The sequence below is a fragment of the Talpa occidentalis genome, unplaced genomic scaffold (genome assembly GCF_014898055.3).
Source record: "Talpa occidentalis isolate TD23 unplaced genomic scaffold, MPIMG_talOcc4v2.1 talOcc4.13, whole genome shotgun sequence".
NCBI lineage: Eukaryota > Metazoa > Chordata > Mammalia > Eulipotyphla > Talpidae > Talpa > Talpa occidentalis.
Genome location: NW_023601322.1, coordinates 71,293,054 through 71,311,814, shown reverse-complemented (window position 1 = coordinate 71,311,814; position 18,761 = coordinate 71,293,054). Strand labels below are relative to the sequence as shown.

Here is an 18,761-nt window from a genome sequence, read left to right as displayed (position 1 = left end):
ATGAATAGTGGTGAAGGATTAGAATTTTATTGCTGATGATATTTGATAAGTATTTTGTTGGGGTTGAGATGACTCCAGGAATCTCCATTATCTTGGAGGAACAGTTATAGATAGGAAGTTCCGTTTGAATGACAGGTCTTCACTGACTTCACCACCACCACTCCTACCTTTTAAATTCAGGTAACAAGGTTTCATTTATAATGCGTCCTTCAAGACAGTTGCCACAACAAACAAACTTTTCATACTGCAGTGAAATGTCAGAATCTCATATGTCAAGTGGTTAGAAAGGAAACCTATCTTAGGAAGAGTATATTACCTATCTCTTAAGAAATTTTGTTTTTAATGCTGCTTTTTGGTTTTTTTGACATGAGAAAATCTTAGTCCAAATTAACAACAAAAGGTAGACAAATAACTATGATTGTGATGTGATTTCTTACAGAAAAGATCCAGAAAAATACTTTTGCAAAAAATAAATTGAAAAGAAAGTTTCCATTCTCTTTTGACTTCAGTACCAACTTGCCGTGATTTTTTAGGTGAAACACTTCACTTCTATGCATTGATTTTTACCCCATACCAAATAATTTAAGAGAAACCTACTTGTTAAATTGTAAAATCAATTTTCCCTTTTTTCTCAATGTACATTTGTAGAACCATTTCTTTCCTGGGTTATTTTTATTTGTTCAAAAACACAACATAATTTGTAATATCACATGAGGCAAATCTGTGGGTCACATATGTGCAGAGTATGGGTATACAAGCCGGTCTTTTTAGCCCTGTTTGCAGTAAAGTTGGGAAGAGGCGATCTTGTCATTTCCCTATAGTCAGTTGAATTTGGTCATTTATTGTGGTATATAATTTGAATTTTAATTATATAGTTCTAGCTGTATAATTTGAATTTTTATTATCTAAACTGACTTTACTATAAAACTATTTACATAGGTATTTTAAATACAAAAATATTTATTGAAGTAAAATATATCATGTCATTAAGAAGCTCTTCCTGTGCCCTGAAGTTACATATGTGACTAGGATTTTTGTTTTTACTTCTGCCGTCCTTTCCATTGGCAATGAGTTAAAAACTCTTAACCACTTAGGGCTGTCATAGTTGATAGACAAAGCATTCCTTTGAAAAATAATTCACCATAAAGTGCTTTTTGTTTTTTTTTTTGGTTTGTTTTTTTGCCTTTACTTTCTCTCGTAGAGTTGATGAATGGTAGTTGGAAAAGGAAAAAAACTAAAAACTGACTATCAAAGATTGCTAGCAACTTGAATGTTAATAAGGTCTTAACTTATTTGAGGAACTATAGATTTTGGCAGATTTTAACCTTTTGATTATCCTTGACAGTGTAAGGCCACCTAGTGGTAGCTTCTGTCTAAGTACTTTGCTGTAGATTAGTGGGTATTCTTGTTTGTCTTCATATAGCCTCTTTGGTTTCATAATACTTCTTTGTTAAGTTGGCTCTTGACTACCTGTCTTTTTAAGGTGTTCATCTGTACTATGTTGGCGGAGAGGTATATGCAGAGTGCCTCAGTGACAGCAGCATATTTGTACAGAGTAGGAACTGCAACTTTCATCATGGCTTTCATCCCACTACTGTGTGTAAGATTCCCAGCAGCTGCAGCCTCAAAATTTTTAACAATCAAGAGTTTGCTCAACTTTTGGCTCAGTCTGTCAACCATGGATTTGAGGCAGTATATGAGCTCACCAAAATGTGTACCATTCGAATGAGTTTTGTCAAGGTGAGTGGCTTATGACCTGTAGCTTAATTTGAGTCACTGTAAATATGTATATTAAATGTCTATAGGGTATAATTTTTGAAAAGTGTTAAATGCAAGGTGATAATTACTTTTAACCTGATTTAATAGGTTTTAAAGTGAAGATTTTGAATTTATCATTTTTATCTCATGATAGGTCTAAGTTTTTATTTTGTAATCCAGACATTATAAAATACATATTACTGATACTGGTTTTGATATCACATTTTGAGAAAGAACTGAGTGTATGAAAAATTTCAAAGACTAAATTACTGGGAAATATTTAACATTAAATTGCTTTTTAAATTCCTTAGCTTCAGCAATTTCAGTAAATAGTTCCCATTAGAGTGACTTAAAGAATTTTTTATAGGGTATATAAGTATTTTACTTGTGTCTAGTCTTTGTTATTAAGGATTTGCAAAGTTCAAGGAAATTTTCAAATGTATCACTTACTCATGGCCTGATTTTATTTGTATTCCAAAAATGTTGGTAGTTAGTGAATTTTAGTGATCTATTTAAGCTACCTGTACTGTGTATCCATGTGGTCCTTAAGGATTTAGCCAAAAAAGAGCAACTGTCAAATGCCATGAGAAGATTTTTTTCTTCTTTGGCATTTAGTGCCAGTGGTTCAGTGTTTTCTTGCTGCTTTGCTCTAGGCCTGTTATATGAATCAATCTGTCAGTAACCCTGAAGGCATTTTCCCTTTCTGTATTAAAATTCTGTCCCTTACTCCTGCCTCCTCACACCCCTGCCTAATTTTCCTGGGCCAGTACTACCGTAAGCAGTAAAGTCAAGAACTTGATAAATCCAGGGAAATGAAAGAGAAAACAAAATACTTTAATCTTTGTCTGGAGTTTTAGGCTAAAGTGTTTCAGCTCAATATATCCTAGTAATTTCCTATCTCAAAGACTAATTGCTGTGTGATTGCCATTTTAATTATACTTGCATGCATTAATCAGATCTTATGTGACATTAAAAAAAAAAACCAAAATCTAAATGCCAAATATTTTTTGGTAATAAAATATGTGAACTTATATGAATATATCCTGTTAAGTGAGGCTCTGTCTCACTATAAAAACATTAGTTTTAATTATATATTGCACTGTATTACCTTTCTAAAATTGAAAAGAAAAAGAATTGTGAAACATTTGCTGTATTTCTGTTAAGGCAATTACATGTATCTTTCAATAACACAGCTACTGGGTTGCTTTTAATTCCTTGGTGAGTGCTAAGATTGGTTTTGTGATAGTAATTTTCTAAGTACGTTCTGCATACCACTACTGTAAAGTATCTTTGTATTATGTTTAAATTGATTTAGTCTGGTTGACAGTTTAAAAAGGGATTTTTCTATGATGTTTGTTCATTTTCATAGGGCTGGGGCGCAGAATATCACCGGCAGGATGTTACTAGCACCCCATGTTGGATTGAGATTCATCTTCATGGGCCTCTTCAGTGGCTGGATAAAGTCCTCACTCAGATGGGCTCCCCTCTGAATCCCATATCTTCTGTTTCATAGTGCAGAAGTATTCTTTTCAATTACACTATTAGTGGACTTGTTTTAATTTTAGGGAAATTTTCTGTACTGATACTGTGAGCTTACATGGAAAACAGATATTACAGCTTATTTTTTTCTACATAATTGTGACCAATACATTTGTATTTTGTGATGAATCGACGTTTGTTTGTATTCATGTTCGTGTGATTAACTCTCAAAAGTGTTGTGAAAAATACAGAGTAAGTATTGTGCCCCAGTTCAGAAGTTTTGCATTGTTCTTAAACTGGAAGATACTTTTGCCTTTTTGTCCCAACAGGTTTTTTTGTTAAATTGTTTTAAAAAATAAATCACATGATGAAAATTAGTATAAGAGGATGAAAAGTGAAAAAAGTCTTCCCTTCTGTACTGAATTTTCTAGAAGATATACTTGTACCAGTTTCTTTGTCCCACCAACTTTAAAAAGTATAATTCATTGTTTTGTAAAAGCATATGGTAGGGACATAATGGAAACTATAAAAAAAAAAATGTTCATTTAAAGAAACACTATGCACTGCTCTAACTAGTAGTGTTCAGTAAAAGCAAAGTGATAGCCTTGTAGAGGATGTCATAAAATTTGCGTTTAATACAGCTAAATGTTTGTCAGTGTATTGTGACTTCACTCAGTATATCTTTTGTAAAATGTTTTCTTTTACAAAAATGTTATTGCAAACATCAGATCTGTAGTTTATGTCATTTACTCAGAACCTGTCATATGTACTTCTTTATAGCTAGTGACAGTGCATGCACGGCCTTGTGCAGCCATGTTTGCTGCATTTGGCCAATGTTGCAAGAACTCTTAATTTTGACATGCATTAATCTTTTATTTTGCACTTTGATGGGTGACAGTTTTTAGTGTAACTTTGTGAAACACTCAAGTGACTTAGACTTAGATGCTCATCCTTACCTCCCTGGTACCCTTTTTGTATTAACAAACACTGCAATTTATAGATTACAGTTATAGGAAGTAACGCTTTTTCTAGTTTTGTTTTATTTTCAACCTAGATTATAGGCTATTAGTCTATTGCTCCAACTCAAGGTGCCTTTTTTTATTCCCTGTAGCTTTATGGATGTTATTAATGTTGGAAAAATCATGTACTTAATTGCATTGCCCTTACTCATGTCATTCTCCCCATGCAAGGACCTGTGTACTGTAAGCATAGGAGCCTCTTCAGTCTGGACCCAGGGATGAGGCTACTTGTTTGATACTTAAATGAATTAGCAGCGGTCGTTGGGATAGCTGATTTTAAAACATTCATGATGAAAGGCTGTTCTCTCAGTTACCATGCACGCGCTTTTCTTCTTCTTCTTTCTTTCTTTCTTTTTTTTTTTTAGCACCGGTGTGGATGCTAATCTATGAGAACACAATCAGTCCTCAGAGAGAAAAGAAATGAAAACTCTGACTATACATTTAAGCAATCATGCTTAAAGACTTTGGCTAAAAGACTCTTAACACCCTCTTCTAGGGAGCAGTCCAATGAACATTTAGTTATGGCATGAGAACAACGAAACTTTGGGAAAAGTGACCTAACTTACTCATCAGAAGAAGCTTATTTTCTGGTGCCTTTTGCCATATGTTCTGTTGAAAATGTTAGTTTGGTTTGACTTTCTACTTTGTCCTTTCTACCTTATATAAGTAAAAATATGCATTTTTGAAGAAAGAAGAATACAGTTCTTTTGTTTTCTGTGATATTATTTATTGCCTTTACAAAGTGCAGCCAGTGGATGGTTTGAATTCTTTCAAATGAAATGCCATGTATGTTTCAACTCACAGTTCTTTGCTGGTTAAAAAGATACTTTCTGACAGTCGCCTGAGCCTTAAAAATAAGTTTTACATAATACTTCCAGGGTTGTGTCAGCCACAGGAAAGAACATTATTTGCTTAGGGATAGAATTTAGCTATCTTCATCATTCTTTTACTTATCAAGCTCATGGCACAATCTTTGAAAGAAATTTGTAGGAAAAAACACCCAGGTTGAGTGACAGATACATATAATCAACTTCAGTGGGCTTGATTTGGTAGAAACTCCTGAGTTGTTTTATTGATGTTTTATCAGTAGAATTAAAAATCATTTTATTTGTATCCAAACTCATGACACACCTTTAAAGTCAACAGGCTTTTTTTATGTGATTGGCTTTTCTGTGTCTTCTCTAAGATGTATTTCCTGAGTGACAGCACTTATGCTGTTAACTGCTAAAAGTACCATGGAGAAGTATGATGAGCTTGTTGTATTTCCTAAAAGTTATGAACTCCATATCCCTGGACTTGAAATGAAAACTTAATTCCCGAGGATGTTCCCAATAATCATGGATGAGAGATTAAAATTGCTTTTACAACTAAAAACAACAATGAAATTTTGACCAATGAAAAGAACGGGCCTCTGAAAGAAATCACTTCAGAAAATTACAGTATTAAATTTTTATTTATCTCCAGAATGGCATATAATCAAATTTATGAAAACATCAAAACCACTAGACTAGTCACATTTCATAGCTTGTACAACCTAATAATATATACCATCTGAAAAGACAGATAATAAAAGAACAACCAGTTTGGTAAGTGTGAAAAGAGAAGTAGAATCAAAATTAATCTCAGCAATGAATTAAAGCAACAAAAGGATGTAGATTGAAAAAAAATATAAGATTTAGGAGATACATTTGACTAACATTTAGTATTATGGTCTGGTTAGTATTGCCCAGCTAAAGTTAATGGAATGTAAACTGGTTAAGCATATTACTGATGTACTGAAGCTAACATTTTTCTTTACAGAAAATCTAAGACATTAACTTTAAAAGTCATGTATACACAGAAGATAAATCATTTTCACATTTATTGTTTTTATATAAGGAAATTATGATAAGAGAATTGGTTGGGTTTCTGAGGATATATCCACAGGAAGGTTACTAAACAGTTCAGTAAGCTACATGTAAAAACAGAGAGAGAAGATGTAGCTATTTTATACTTTTCATAATACTTGAGAATAAGACATCTTTTTAGAATGTAAAATGATCTTTAGGTTTTCAGATCTGAAATGTCTTCTCAAGGTAAGATCTGGGACTCATAAAACCTTTGGTATTACTTGAGGGTACCAGTGAGAAACAGTTCTCTGTAACTGTTCTGTTGAAGGAGAAAGTTTGTAAAAAACATGAAATTCTACCAGTAACAGAGAAACCCTGAAGAGTTTGATAGTACTTGTTATAGTGCTGTATTTTTTTACATTATAGAAAGCACCTAATATACCAGTTTAGATCTATTTCTTTCTACTTTTCCTAGTTACTTGCTTCGTATTACTTTGGATCAGTATCAGTTCCCTACTAAAAATATATTATTTTTATATTTCCTAAGGAATTTAATCTCCAGTTGAATTCAACCTCCAATGATGACTTACATTTTGGATCTATTAACTTTCAAGCGGTTTAGAGCCCTCCTTTGTCTTACTGGTTAAATCATCAATTTCTTGGATAGGTATATAAATGTATCTTGATTATACCCATCTGTTAGCTAAGCCACAAAGATCTTTTAAAGCAGTAGATAACCTGGTGGTTTTAGAAGTATTTGGTGATTTTTACGGGAGGGAGTTTTCCTAAGTGTCGGTTTATGGATGTTTTCCTCAGATACTAATCAGTTGGGGTTTTTTTTTTGTTGTTGTTGGTGGGCAATCCCATGAGCAGCAGCATTGTCCTCATTAATACAGGTGGGAGTCCAGAGAGGTTTTCTTCACACAAAAAAATGTATGGAAAGTGAAAATTCACAGATTTCTTCTGCATAAACAATCCTATTCACTGGATTGAAAAAGCTGGACAGTTCTTTGGAATTCACTGGATTGCAGTTTAGTGAGTTCTGTTCACCAACGGTAACAATATTTATCAAGCCTTTGTCATATTAATTTTCTAAAACACAACTGTTATAGTTGAACTGTTACCCTAAAATTATTTATGAAAACAGTGAGGAGTCCATACATTAGTTTCTGTCAGAGATTATGCTATAATATTGGTAGTAACAATCACTTTAAAATAAGTGATGAGTAGTTGAAAAGATCCAGTCTTACGGAAGAATTTTTCTGTCACTTATGACAGAGTGAAATTGATTTGTGTGATATTTGTCCAGGTAAATCAGTTCTTAAAATTCTTTAAAAATCATCTTAAACTACTTTCTTTTTAAGGATTTATTTGATGATGATGTTTTTGAGAAGTTCAGGATTTTTGTGTACCGGTAGATTCACTACCCCAACCTCCCTTACTAATAGATAGTGCCTTCTTACTACTAACTGGTGTTAGCTATAACAAAACTCCAGTGAGGCCAAATGATCCCAAGTTCTTTGTAAAAGAAGAAAGTTGTTAGAGTTGGAATTTACTTTTTAATGCCATTAAAGATGATGAAGCTTTGACTTACTCATGAAGTGAAACTGTATAGACTCTTAACAATAACAGTTGGGCAAGTGATTTTCTTAACCTCATTGGTTTAAGTTGAATTTTGAAAATCACTTATTTTAAAGTTGGATAGGATTGTAATCATGAAAACTGGATGTTTGTATACACTTGCCCATATTCTCTAAAAAGGTATTTCATATGCAGGTGATAAACACCAAACCAGTGGTTGCACTCTAAGTCTGCTTCTTATTTGTACTTAATCTGCCTCTGTTTATGTAGTAGAAAATGAAATTCTAGCAACAGGCCTCAGTTCTGTTATCTTTTTGATACTTAAAAAAATGTGTTAGGTTTTACTATATTGTGCTTTTCAAAGCCATAACTCTTAAGAACTTTGTTTTTGCATATGTTTGCTAATACTTTATTTTAATAAACTTCTAAACGTGCTTAATGTGTCTTTTTTTATCCCACTCTTTTGACTTTCACATGTTTACTTGAGTTTTAAAAGGGATGAGATTAATGGTTGCTGTGACCTGCTCTCTTATCTATTTGTGTACCAGTGATAGAAAATGGATTTAGCAGGCCTTTCCACTCAGCATGAGGTTTGCTCAGAATGATCAATATTTTCCCATTTTATTGTGAGAGAGTTGATGTGTTTTTCTTTGTTAGTTTTGTTTTGAAAGGGATTTGGATCTAGAATTTGGGGTTTTTTATTTTAGCCACTAATTTCCCTTCTCTAGACCTGTCTGTAAATGAGGTGTCAGGACTGGATAGTTGGCAAATAGAATAGCTCTTGGTGGAGCTGGCTCTGGAGTCTGTGTGTTGTGCCTGCATTTGCGTCTCAGGCCACATAGCTTCCTCATCTCTGTGCTGTTATGGAAGTTGCTTAAACACTCTGCTTTAGTTTCCTGATCTGTAAAGTAAAAGTCTGCTTCGTAGGATTTGGGGAAAGAGTAAATGAAATAATGCAAATAAATAGAACAGTACCTGGCATATAAAAACTCATTATTCTTATGTTTTGTCTACTTTGATTCAGAGAATCATTTCTGATACTGCTTGTCCTTTTTAAAATTTTTTTTTTTTTGTAAACCACAGATGAGTTTGATTTATTGTCTCCAAGTGCATGCACTTATCATCTTGTGTATGTATGAGAAATGCAAACTCCTTCTAATTGAAAGTGATGGTAAAAGCCCGTGCCCTGAACTAGCAAAGCAGAAAAACAAACTAAATATTTTAACCTAAAAGAATAAATATAAAAATTCTTATTTGTAGAAAAGGCGTCATCAACAGAATCCATTTCTGCTAACCAGTACCACCTTAGGCCATTCCACTTCAGGCGTGAAGCATTTAGTAAGGTAATTTGTAGGACTTGACGGGCTGTCTTAGATGCAGATTTATAAAAACATTTGTTTTGACAAAAGATTTCAGTCAACAGTAAGAGGTGTTGGCTTCTCTCAGATTTAAGATAATTGGTTTTCAAATTGCTGTCTCTAAAACAGTGCAGGTAATATGGGGATCAATTGTGACATCTGCTTCAGTTTTCTTTTAGACCTGAGACACTCTGCCTAATGCTATTCCATGGTACAGAAGAAGGCTTTCAGCTGACTGGGTAAGCTTAAAAGAAAGTACTTAGTAAGTGCTCTATAGTATATATGCCTCAAAGAAGGAAGCCTTTTAAAAAGCTCTTTACTCCCCCTGTAACATTTTAAATATTACCGTGTTTTTGTTGAACTTGTAATCATATCTTTAATAAATATCTTTTGTAACAAAAAAATCTTGTGTTTCTTTTCTTCTAAATTGGGTGTGCACTGGATGGACGTAGTATTCTGTAATTCAGTTTTGTTTTTTTTTAAAGATTTATTTTTATTTATACAAGTACTGGGTACAGTCAGAAGTGCAGGAGGGTGAGAGAATTCACCAGAGCCAGAGCGGGGAGCAGAGCAGGCAGAAGGACCGAAGTACACTGCTGAGGGGAGCAGCGGGCCGCAGGAGAGGTCTGTGTGCCATGTGGGACCCTCCTGTGGCCGGGGAGCAGCCGGGGATTGAACCGGCGCTGCAGAGGCTGCGGGCAGCTTCGCAACCCAGCGCTCAACCGCTGCACCACTGGGGAGGCCCATAAAAATTCATTTTTTTTTTTTTTTTTTAAGAAGGGAATAGAGCAATGGAAAAATTTAGAGTAGAAATGTTCGCAGTGTGTTGCAGTGTGTTTAACCATCTGCATCTTAAAGTATGTTGGATGGGCAGTGGAGAGAGGATTTAGGTTGGTGGTTAAGATTTACCTATACTCTATCAGGTGGGTGTGTGTATGATTTCTGTGAGAGATTTCCTGAGAGTGTTGTGCTGGTTGGTCATAGATTTTTTTGAAAAGCACCTATAATTTGTCCTAAAATACCTCTTACCCCTTCTTCCTTCCAATATGAACTTCACCTGTTATATCATTTCACATAGTATTTTTATCTGAGATAAATGCTGAGGATTTATATAGTATAAAAGGATAAAAAATAAAACCCCCAAACCAGCAGTTAATCTCTAAACATTTATGTGTGGAAACTTCTAACATGTTCCAGTAGTCACTCTACATTGACCCACCCTTTTCTTTGAGGAAAATGTAGGTAGTGGAGTTTTGGCTCCTTCAGAAGTGGTCTTGGAGAGATTTGTTTATTTTTCAAAGTGTTTTTTTGAATTCTAATATATCCGAGAGTATTGTGTTTTCTGAGATAGCTCTTATTTTGTTAATGGCGGACCTTTCTAAAATGTTTAACGTCAAGCCTAACTATCCCGATATTTTAAGATTGCTAAGTGACAGAAAAAAGAAAAAAAGCCACTTGTGATTAATATGGGCTTTTAGAAAGAAGATAATGCCTTGCAAATTAAAGGGAAAGAAGAAAAAAAGGTTTCATTCTTTAGAGTATCACCATCCAGTATGAGATATATATTTACATGTATATATAAATTTATACCTTTACCTTGTTTAAAGACTCTTATTTTATGGGGATTAAAGTTCTCTAAGGACAGGCCTATGTTCCCAGTGCTAGAACAGCTTTTGATGTACTGTCAGAACTCCAATATTTGTTGAAGGAGAGTACTTAAGTCAGATGTGATTTTTTTTTTAATAATAGAATTCATCTTTCGAATTATGTAATAGGACAATTGTTAGTTAAATGGATTCTATCTCAGCACTTCATTACATCTCTATATTATATATATCATAGAAAAGAAAGGGAGGGTTAAGAAATCGGAACACTCATTTATTCTTTCTCTGTGATCTGGATCTTCGCCACAAAGTTACCAGGTTTCTAGAATTGTTGCCTGGAGAACCTGCAAAATTAGCAGTCAAGTTGGAGAGCTAACCTGTTGACATTTAATGTTTTCCCAGAGAAAGTCCAAAGGGCAGAGTTTCCTTGGTGATTTGATGTGAGAAAAATGCCCCCCAAAAGTGTAGTTTTTGTTTCCTGTCTTATGGGTGGCAGTACTGAGAACCCTGTCGTTTGAATTTGGGGCCCTTGTTTAGCTCCATATCTCCAATTGTGCATGAGAGGCATACCTTTAATTGTATTCAGGTGGGCACTGCAAGAAATACCATCGAGTGATAAAACATTGACCTTTATTTGTATCTTAGCATAAAATATTTTGCTAAAGAATATGTGTGTGTGAGAGAGATTACAGGGGGAGAAATGCACAGGGAGGGTGGAGTGCTGAAGGCCCAGGTCAACATTAGTTTAAGAGATTAATACTAAACATTCCCTGATTGCCTTTTCTTTACGTTAATTTGTGAACCTTTTTTTTTTTTTTTTTTTTTAATATAGAGGCATGTTTTCTTTCTTTCTTTCTTTCTTTCTTTGTTTGTTTTTGTTTATACATGAACTGGGTACAGTCAGAAGCGCGGGAGGGTGAGAGAATTCACCAGAGCCAGAGCGGGGAGCAGAGCAGGCAGAAGGACCGAAGTACACTGCTGAGGGGAGCAGCGGGCGGCAGGAGAGGTCTGCGCGCCATGTGGGACCCTCCTCCGGTGGCCGGGGAGCAGCCGGGGATCGAACCGTCACCGCAGAGGCCGCGGGCAGCTTCGCAACCCAGCGCTCAACCGCTGCGCCACCGGGGAGGCCCTAATTTGTGAACCTTTTAACAGAATTGCTTAGACCAAGTTAGAAGAGTGAAGGTGAGGATGCATGTGAACATGAAGGTAAAAGAAGTAATGCTGTGAAAGTGATCATATGAAAACAAAGGTGCATTCCATTTGTTGCCTGTTTTCACACAGCTGGAAATTTCCCAAACTCCCCTTCTATAATAACAGAATACTTATGTCAAGCTGCATTACACATTTCCCAGCCTCTTTTTGAGCTGGGTTTGATCATGTGGCTAAGTTCTGACAATAGAAAGGATGTATGCTATGGGCTGCTAAGCCCTGAGGAGGAATGTTCTTGCTCCTCGTCCCTTCCCACTGGCAGGAATGCAGATACGGCAGGAATGAATGTAGCCACCCTGAAGTGGACATGGAAGCAAAGGAGTGAGGATGACACAGCTGTGCGGCTCCTGGAATTGTTCCGTGAAAAAGAAACTTGGAGGTGGAGAGTGTTTTGTTCTCACACTTCAGACTATAAACTCATTACTTACCTGCTCATTCACGGCTCTCACCCAGACTGAGTGTTTGCTGCAAGTCCAGCGTTCTCCTAGGCAGTAGAGTGGAGCTGTAGCAGGAGCATTCTCTCTCGTCATGGAAAGTGAACTCTGTTACTATCTAGATTAGTTTCTCTGAATCAGTTTGGGAGGGTGGAGAAGCAGGAACAAAGCATGGAGACCTTAGGAAATAGACTCTTCCTGTTTTCTGAATATTCTGGTCCTGAGCAGTGTCAGGTTGTTATTTGTTCAACTAATATTTGAGGATCTATTCAATGTCAGACTGAGGATAAACTAACGCAGATTACTCCCTTGAGGATCTTTCTGGAGACAAAAAATCATGTAAAATATATAGGGTAGTGGGTAAGTTCTAAGCAGAAAAAGCAGGAAAGGGGTGTCTGACATGTCAGGGGTGCGAGGAGGCAGGCAGTTGAAGTTTTAGATCAAAAAGCCAGAGTTCCCTCACTGAGAGGACTCTGATCAAAGTGCAGGAAGAGGTGAGGAAGTTGGTATGTGAAGTAGTGATTTAACAGATTTTTCAGTCAAGGCAATTCAGAAGGCTCATGAATGATAGTGTAATCATGTCCGCTTCCCTGCAGGTGAGGGAGTAATTCAAACAAATGGCTAAAGGTACAAACTTGTAAATCCCTGTTCTTTAGTCTCTGCAGGAGATAGGATAACAGATGTTGCATAGATGGAAATAAGAAGTGTTAGCTGCCAGCAACTCTGTGGATCACCATCCCCAGGAAACAGGACAATCGGAGGACCAAAAAGAGTTCAGCTCAGTATTTCACCTGATACAAGTTTGGTTTCAGGCAGAAAAATCTATAAAGGTGAGAATACCCCCCCCCAGGCAAATATAACTTCCCCTTTAGCTGTGTTTTTATTATATTTCGTTTGACAAGTACTTATTCAGCATTTATTTAGTGTTTAACACTATGCTAGGCATGGACATGGCCGGTATCTGCCCTAAGACAACTTACATGTTAGGCGAGGAACATTCAGCTACATAGCTAAGAGCTGTGATGAGGGAGCCGACTGCGGGCTAAGAACGAAGATAACTGCTCCCTGAGAACTTAGGCCAGTCCTTTCTAAGAGACAGTGAGGAAGCGTTGAGAGCTGAGGGTGAGAAGGCATTAGCCAGTAGAAGAGAAATGGGCAGCTGTAGGGACAGGGTGGACACAGGGCAGGTTTTCCATGACCCGAGCAGACGGGGTAAAGGAGAAGTGAGTCCTGGAGTCCTCAGTGGCTTTTCAGGCTTTTATTGGGATTTACCAGGCACATGGCAGGCAGGGGTGCTGGGGGGCTGGGAGGGTGGCAGGCCCCCAGCCTCCAGCAAGTCTTCACTCTTTCTGGACTCTCCGGCATTCTGTCACGTTCTCTCTGCTTCTGTTTGTTCTGCTGGCGTCCCCATGATGCCACCCTTATAAGCCCAGTCCCTCAGTACAGGTGACTCACATCTACATATGCCCACGCCCCACTCCAGGTGCCCGCCATCAGGCATGCATTCGGGACCGCAGACTCCATTATCCATCCTAATGGCGGGAGGGCAGAAAAGCCCGACACTTTTTACCTTACCCTATAGGAGCTCAGGCAGAGGCCTTGGGGGCTGAAAGGTCACTGTGACTAGGGCCTGGAGCGCAAGCGGCGGTGAGGAAGGGAGGCGAAGAGGCCAGTTGCTGTGCCCAGTGTCTGGTTACGGCAGAGCAGCCCAAACGCCCGTGTCAAGGGAACTAGTGCTGTGTGCAGCCTGCCATGGCCCCCTCTCCAAGGCGGTTCTCAGGCCTCGTGGGGTTGGTGAAATAGCAGAGGGCGGAAGGTGGTTTGTAGAGATCTGTCTCCCTGCTGTCCATCGACATGCCGACTTGCTCTTCATCTTACAAGAGGGTAGGTGAGGACTTAGCTACAGCCCTGCTTCCCGGGGAGCATCAGACCAAGTCCAGCCTGGGAAGGACCGTTACTGCTGAGCTAGCCCCACACTAGCCAAGGAAAGGGCATGAAATTATTAAGGGTCACATGCTGGCAAATAGCGGAACCCCAGTCTAGTTCTCAGGGGTGCTGCTTGTTTCTAGATTCTGCTCCACGGAGGCGTAATGTAGGGTAAAGTAAAAGTGTCAGGCTTTTCTGCCCTCCCGCCATCAGCATAGATGATGGATCCTTGCGGTCCTGAATGCATGCCTGATGGCGGGCACCTGGAGTAGGGTGTGGGCCTAGGTAGATGGGATTCACCTGGGCTGAGACCGGGCTTTTAAGGGTGGCGTCACGGGGACACCAGCAGAAGCAGAGGAGAAGCAGAACCACAAGAGAAGCAGAGAGAACGCGACAGAAGGCTGGAGAGCCCAGAAAAAGATTTGCTGGGGGCTGGGAGGCCTGCCAGCCTCCCGGCAACCCCAGCACCTCTGCCTGCCGTGTACCTCGTAAATCCCAATAAAAGCCTGCAAAAGCCACCGAGGTCTCCAGGACTCTCTCCTCCTTTACCTTGTCTGCTGGATTAGAAAACCTGCCCTGTGTCCTTCCTGCCCCCTGCACTTGATTACCTAGGTGCTTCTTTCAGAAGTATCTTTCAGAAATACCCATTTGAAGAGGCTAAGCCTTTGGCTTCAGTGGCTGAGGCCACTGCAACTGTAGACAGATACCAGAGAAAGGCTTTCCAACTTTTCGCCTCAGCACCTTCTAGCTTTAACCTCTGAGGCCTTGGGCCAGTAGTTTATCAAGGGGTCCCAAGAGCCACCTGGATCACTCTCTCTTTAGCTGATTCTGACCCAGGAACATCAGGTGACCTGTAAGCCATTCATCCACTCATTTCTCCTTTGCAAGGACCAGTCCTCGCATGTGTTTTTGTGGTCACGGCAGACAATGAGCTCTAGTGAGAGCACATCCTAGCTGTGGGCCGGCTTTCCTCAGCCGTGCTGCCCGAAGCCTTAGGCTCAGTTGCAGCAACAGCCCACACTGGAGCGAGTGGCACCTTACATTGAACATGCCCCATTACGGAGCTCGGTGGGAGAATACTCATTTCACCTGTGAGGCCAAAAGAATTAATTTGCACGAGGTCACACAGCTGGTGAGCCGCAGAGCTGGGATTTAAAGAACCACCTGAGTAGCGCTTTATGTAACTGCATCAGGACATGTGAGGAGGAAAACTCTGCCTCTGCATTGTTTTTCTACCTTACTTACCCTCCAGATCAAGGTCAAAGGGTCACATTAACATGTAGGCTCTCACCAAGCCAGCCAGGGGCCCTTATGTTCCCTTGCATTTAGTCCCATCTGGAATTGGGGTTCTTACAGGCTAGCTGGATTGCCATTACTCTAGGAGGTAGACGCTTGGCTACATCTCCAAAAACCAAGGTAAAATGTTCTGGGACGGTGCAGAATTGACACCATTAAGGAAGGCTTCGATGGTGGTAGCTCTCCAAGACAAGGGTATAGGAAGCCCAGGGTGAAATGCTGAATGCTATCAGCTTGCCTCTGCTTCACGGGATGGAAGCCAGGTGGGGAGCTTGGACACTGACTGAGAAATGGGGAGGGGAACCCTGGACTGAAAATCGAGCCCTAGCAATCATTCCCTAGCCTCAGTGCGAGTCCTCAGACAGTTCCAGTGTCTGACAACCACCGCAAAATACAGGCAGCATTGCTTGCCTGTATGCATTTCACCAGCCCAATGGTTTAGAACTACTTGTTTTAGATCATCTTTTTTTCATTTGCACCTTCTCTAAAGGCTAGTGCCAGGCTAAGCCAGATGACTCCAGAAACTATTTTAAACCTCGTAAAGGAGACTCCCTAGAATTAGGTTAACTTTGAAAATGGCCAAGGTTATCACAAATGTTTCTATTCTCTCTCTGGTTCTTTGAAACCCTTTCGTCCTAGCTGGGTTTATTCATCCATTTCTTTCCCGCTGTGTTCTCCAGAACTGGCCCCCTGCCTGCTTTGGAAGTGCTGAGCAGCTGCCCTGAGACCTGACCAGGTGCCCCCCCCCTTTTATTTTTTTTTTTACCTTCAGAAGGTTCTGATCCAGAAAATGGCTCCTAAGGGGTTCAGGCTCAGGGAGACCGAGAGCCAAGGTAAGGAGGCTGGTTGGAAGGAACCCCTGAAGGAAAGAAAGGCATCCAAGGAGGCTGTTACAGGGAATTGAGTCCTCAGATGAGGCAGCAATTCCTCCTGGAAAACACTTCTCAGAACCAGGAACTGGCTGGCGGGGAACGCTGGGAGAGGCGACCCGGGCCACAGCGAGGCCGGAGGGGCTTGCGCTCGGCAAGCTGCACCCCCACCCCCCACAGCGGCGCCCGCAAGGACCAGAGCGCGCTCAGCACAGGGTCTAACTCGGTGAGGTTTTATTGTAGAAACGCGGCCCCTGGACGCGAGCCCCGGACCACAGGCTCCTGCAGCCGTGTCCCTGCTTCCTCAGACCGCCATCCCCGCGGCCCCTGCCCCTCAGGAAAACTGGGTCCACGACCCGGGCGGGACCTGTGGAAACTCCGCGCCGCTCACTTCCCCGGGGGGACGCGGCCCTCCAGAACCATTATTACAAAACCCCGAATTCACGCTCGCGTCCGAGTAGCGTCCTCAGGGCCCCCCCGCGAGAAAAGAGCCCCGGGGCCAGGGCGTCCAAAGAGCAAGCTCCCGGCTAGTGCGCGCTCGAGGGTCCGGCCCCAGCCGGGGGCAAAGAGAAGTCAGCAGGCGGCGGGAAAGACTCGGTCCGGTCGGGCGCGCCGTCTCTCTCAGGAAGGCGCCCCGGGGGTGGAAAGACTGCCTAGGGGGTCGGAACCCTGGAACCCCACAGTCACCAAGACTGGGGCCCGGCGCAGCCTCCTAACGCTCGGACTCCCTTTACGCCCTGGTCACCGCCCGAGGTCCGCGAGAGTCTCGGGGCCACGGAGGAGCGTCCCCGGCGTCAGCGAAGCCCGAGCATCAGGTCCGCCCCGCCGGGCTCAGACCGGCCGCCCGTGGGTGGCCCCGGGCTGGGCGCCGCCGCGCGGGCTCGCTCCGCGGCTACACCGGCCGCATCTTCCAGGGCGCGCGGGCGTCGCGCAGGGAGCGGTCGTGGGGCAGCGCGGCGAAGGCCGAGTGGCGCAGTTGGCAGCCGATGAAGAGGACGACGAGCGCCACCGAGAGCAGCAGCAGGAAGAAGAGCAGCAGGTAGGTGGGCAGGTCGGGCTTCGTGACCGCGCCGTCCCGCATCCCGCGCGCCGTGGCCAGTTCCAGCGGCAAAGCGCCCTCTGCCTTGACTGTGGCCGCCAGGGCCAGCGCGCCGCCTGCCGCCGCCTCGGGGCCGCCCGTGGCGTTGAACACGTCTCCGTACATGGCCCGCGGGGCCGCGGACCCCGGCCCCAGCGCCTCACTTCGCCGCGCGCCGACCGGCGCCCCCGGGCCCCTCCATGGCGCGCCCCTCCCGCCCGGCTGTGCGCGACTGACCGGGAGTCGGTGCCTTCGGGTCAGCTGGGGCCGCACAGTTCCCGGGGCGCGGCTGCTCCTCGGCCTCCGGGCTCAGGTGCCTTCCCGTGGGGTGGCGGACCCCAGGGCTCGGCGCTGGACGGGTCCGCGCCGGCGACCCTCGGGCTTTTGCTGGTTTGTCTGGGTTTCTTTGGCCACCGCGGTTCCCAGTCACTGGCCCAGCGCGCAGCTTTGCGGGCGCCCTCTCAGCTCGGGTGAGCGCTGCGCGCCGGGGCGCTTCTGGGCGGCAGCGGCGGTGAGAGGTGCCAGGCGAGCGCGGCCGCAGCCCCGGGTCCCCGCGCAGCGCCGGACGGCGAGGGCACCGAGGGCCGGCGGCGGGGAGTCCTCCGGGTCCTCCTCCGGGTCCTGCAGCGCCGCCGCGGCTTCTCGGAGCAGCCCGGCGGCTTCGAGTCCCCAGGGACGCCCGGCGCGCGCAAAGCTGTCCCCACTCGCCCGGGCCGCTGCGCTCCCGTCTGGAGCTGGAGACAGCTCGGCGCGCGCTCGGGACCGGGCAGGGGGCGGGACTGCAGCGGCCCGGGAGTGGCATCGAACCAATGAGGGCGAGAGACGCCGGCTGCGGCTGCCCCAGGCCGGCCTCGCATCACTCCCGGGCTGAGAGACCGAGGGGGAGGGAGGGGGAGAAACACAGGGTCATGGAACGACCGATGGACAAAGAACCGGCTTCAGACCTATCAGCCAGACACGCAAAACCGGGACTGGTGGGGACGACAAACTGATCCAGAGATCAGGCTCACCCCGGCTGGCACCTGCTCGCCTTCCCCCTGGACCCTCTTCCCCCAGGCGCAGCCTTGTTGGCTCTGCCCCTCTCCTGCTGGGTGCGTCTGGCAGGGCGCAGGGCTCGGGACACCAAAGCAGAGATGCTCCCAGACCGGCCGGGTCTCCTCCCAGCTATGCCCGCAGGACACCTGCCCTCTGTGCTCACTGCTGAGACTCCCCTGCCGGCTCTGCGGGGCCACAGAGGCGCGGAGGCTGGCATGATGCTGCTGGTGAACACCCACCTGCTCGGAGCAGCCCTGGCAAAAGTTGGGTGGCCAGGATTGCCATT

At 43.1% G+C, this 18,761-nt stretch overlaps 2 protein-coding genes across 4 annotated transcripts in view; one reads left to right on the top strand and one right to left on the bottom strand.

Moving 5' to 3' along the window:
• Nucleotides 1-3,706, top strand: part of SMAD5 (SMAD family member 5) — a 41,573-nt gene extending 37,867 nt beyond the window's left edge. For all 3 annotated transcript variants that reach the window (XM_037509260.1, XM_054694367.1, XM_054694368.1), the window contains exons 6-7: nt 1,484-1,740; nt 3,128-3,706. In XM_037509260.1, coding sequence (XP_037365157.1) covers nt 1,484-1,740; nt 3,128-3,271 — 401 coding nt within the window. In that variant the 3' untranslated portion in view covers nt 3,272-3,706. The remainder of the gene's footprint in view (nt 1-1,483; nt 1,741-3,127) is intronic.
• A 13,548-nt stretch (nt 3,707-17,254) lies between these two features.
• SMIM32 (small integral membrane protein 32) lies at nt 17,255-17,566 on the bottom strand. Its single transcript, XM_037508233.1, has one exon. The coding sequence runs from the start codon at nt 17,564-17,566 to the stop codon at nt 17,255-17,257; it is 312 nt and encodes a 103-aa protein (XP_037364130.1).
• Nucleotides 17,567-18,761: the final 1,195 nt, after the last annotated feature.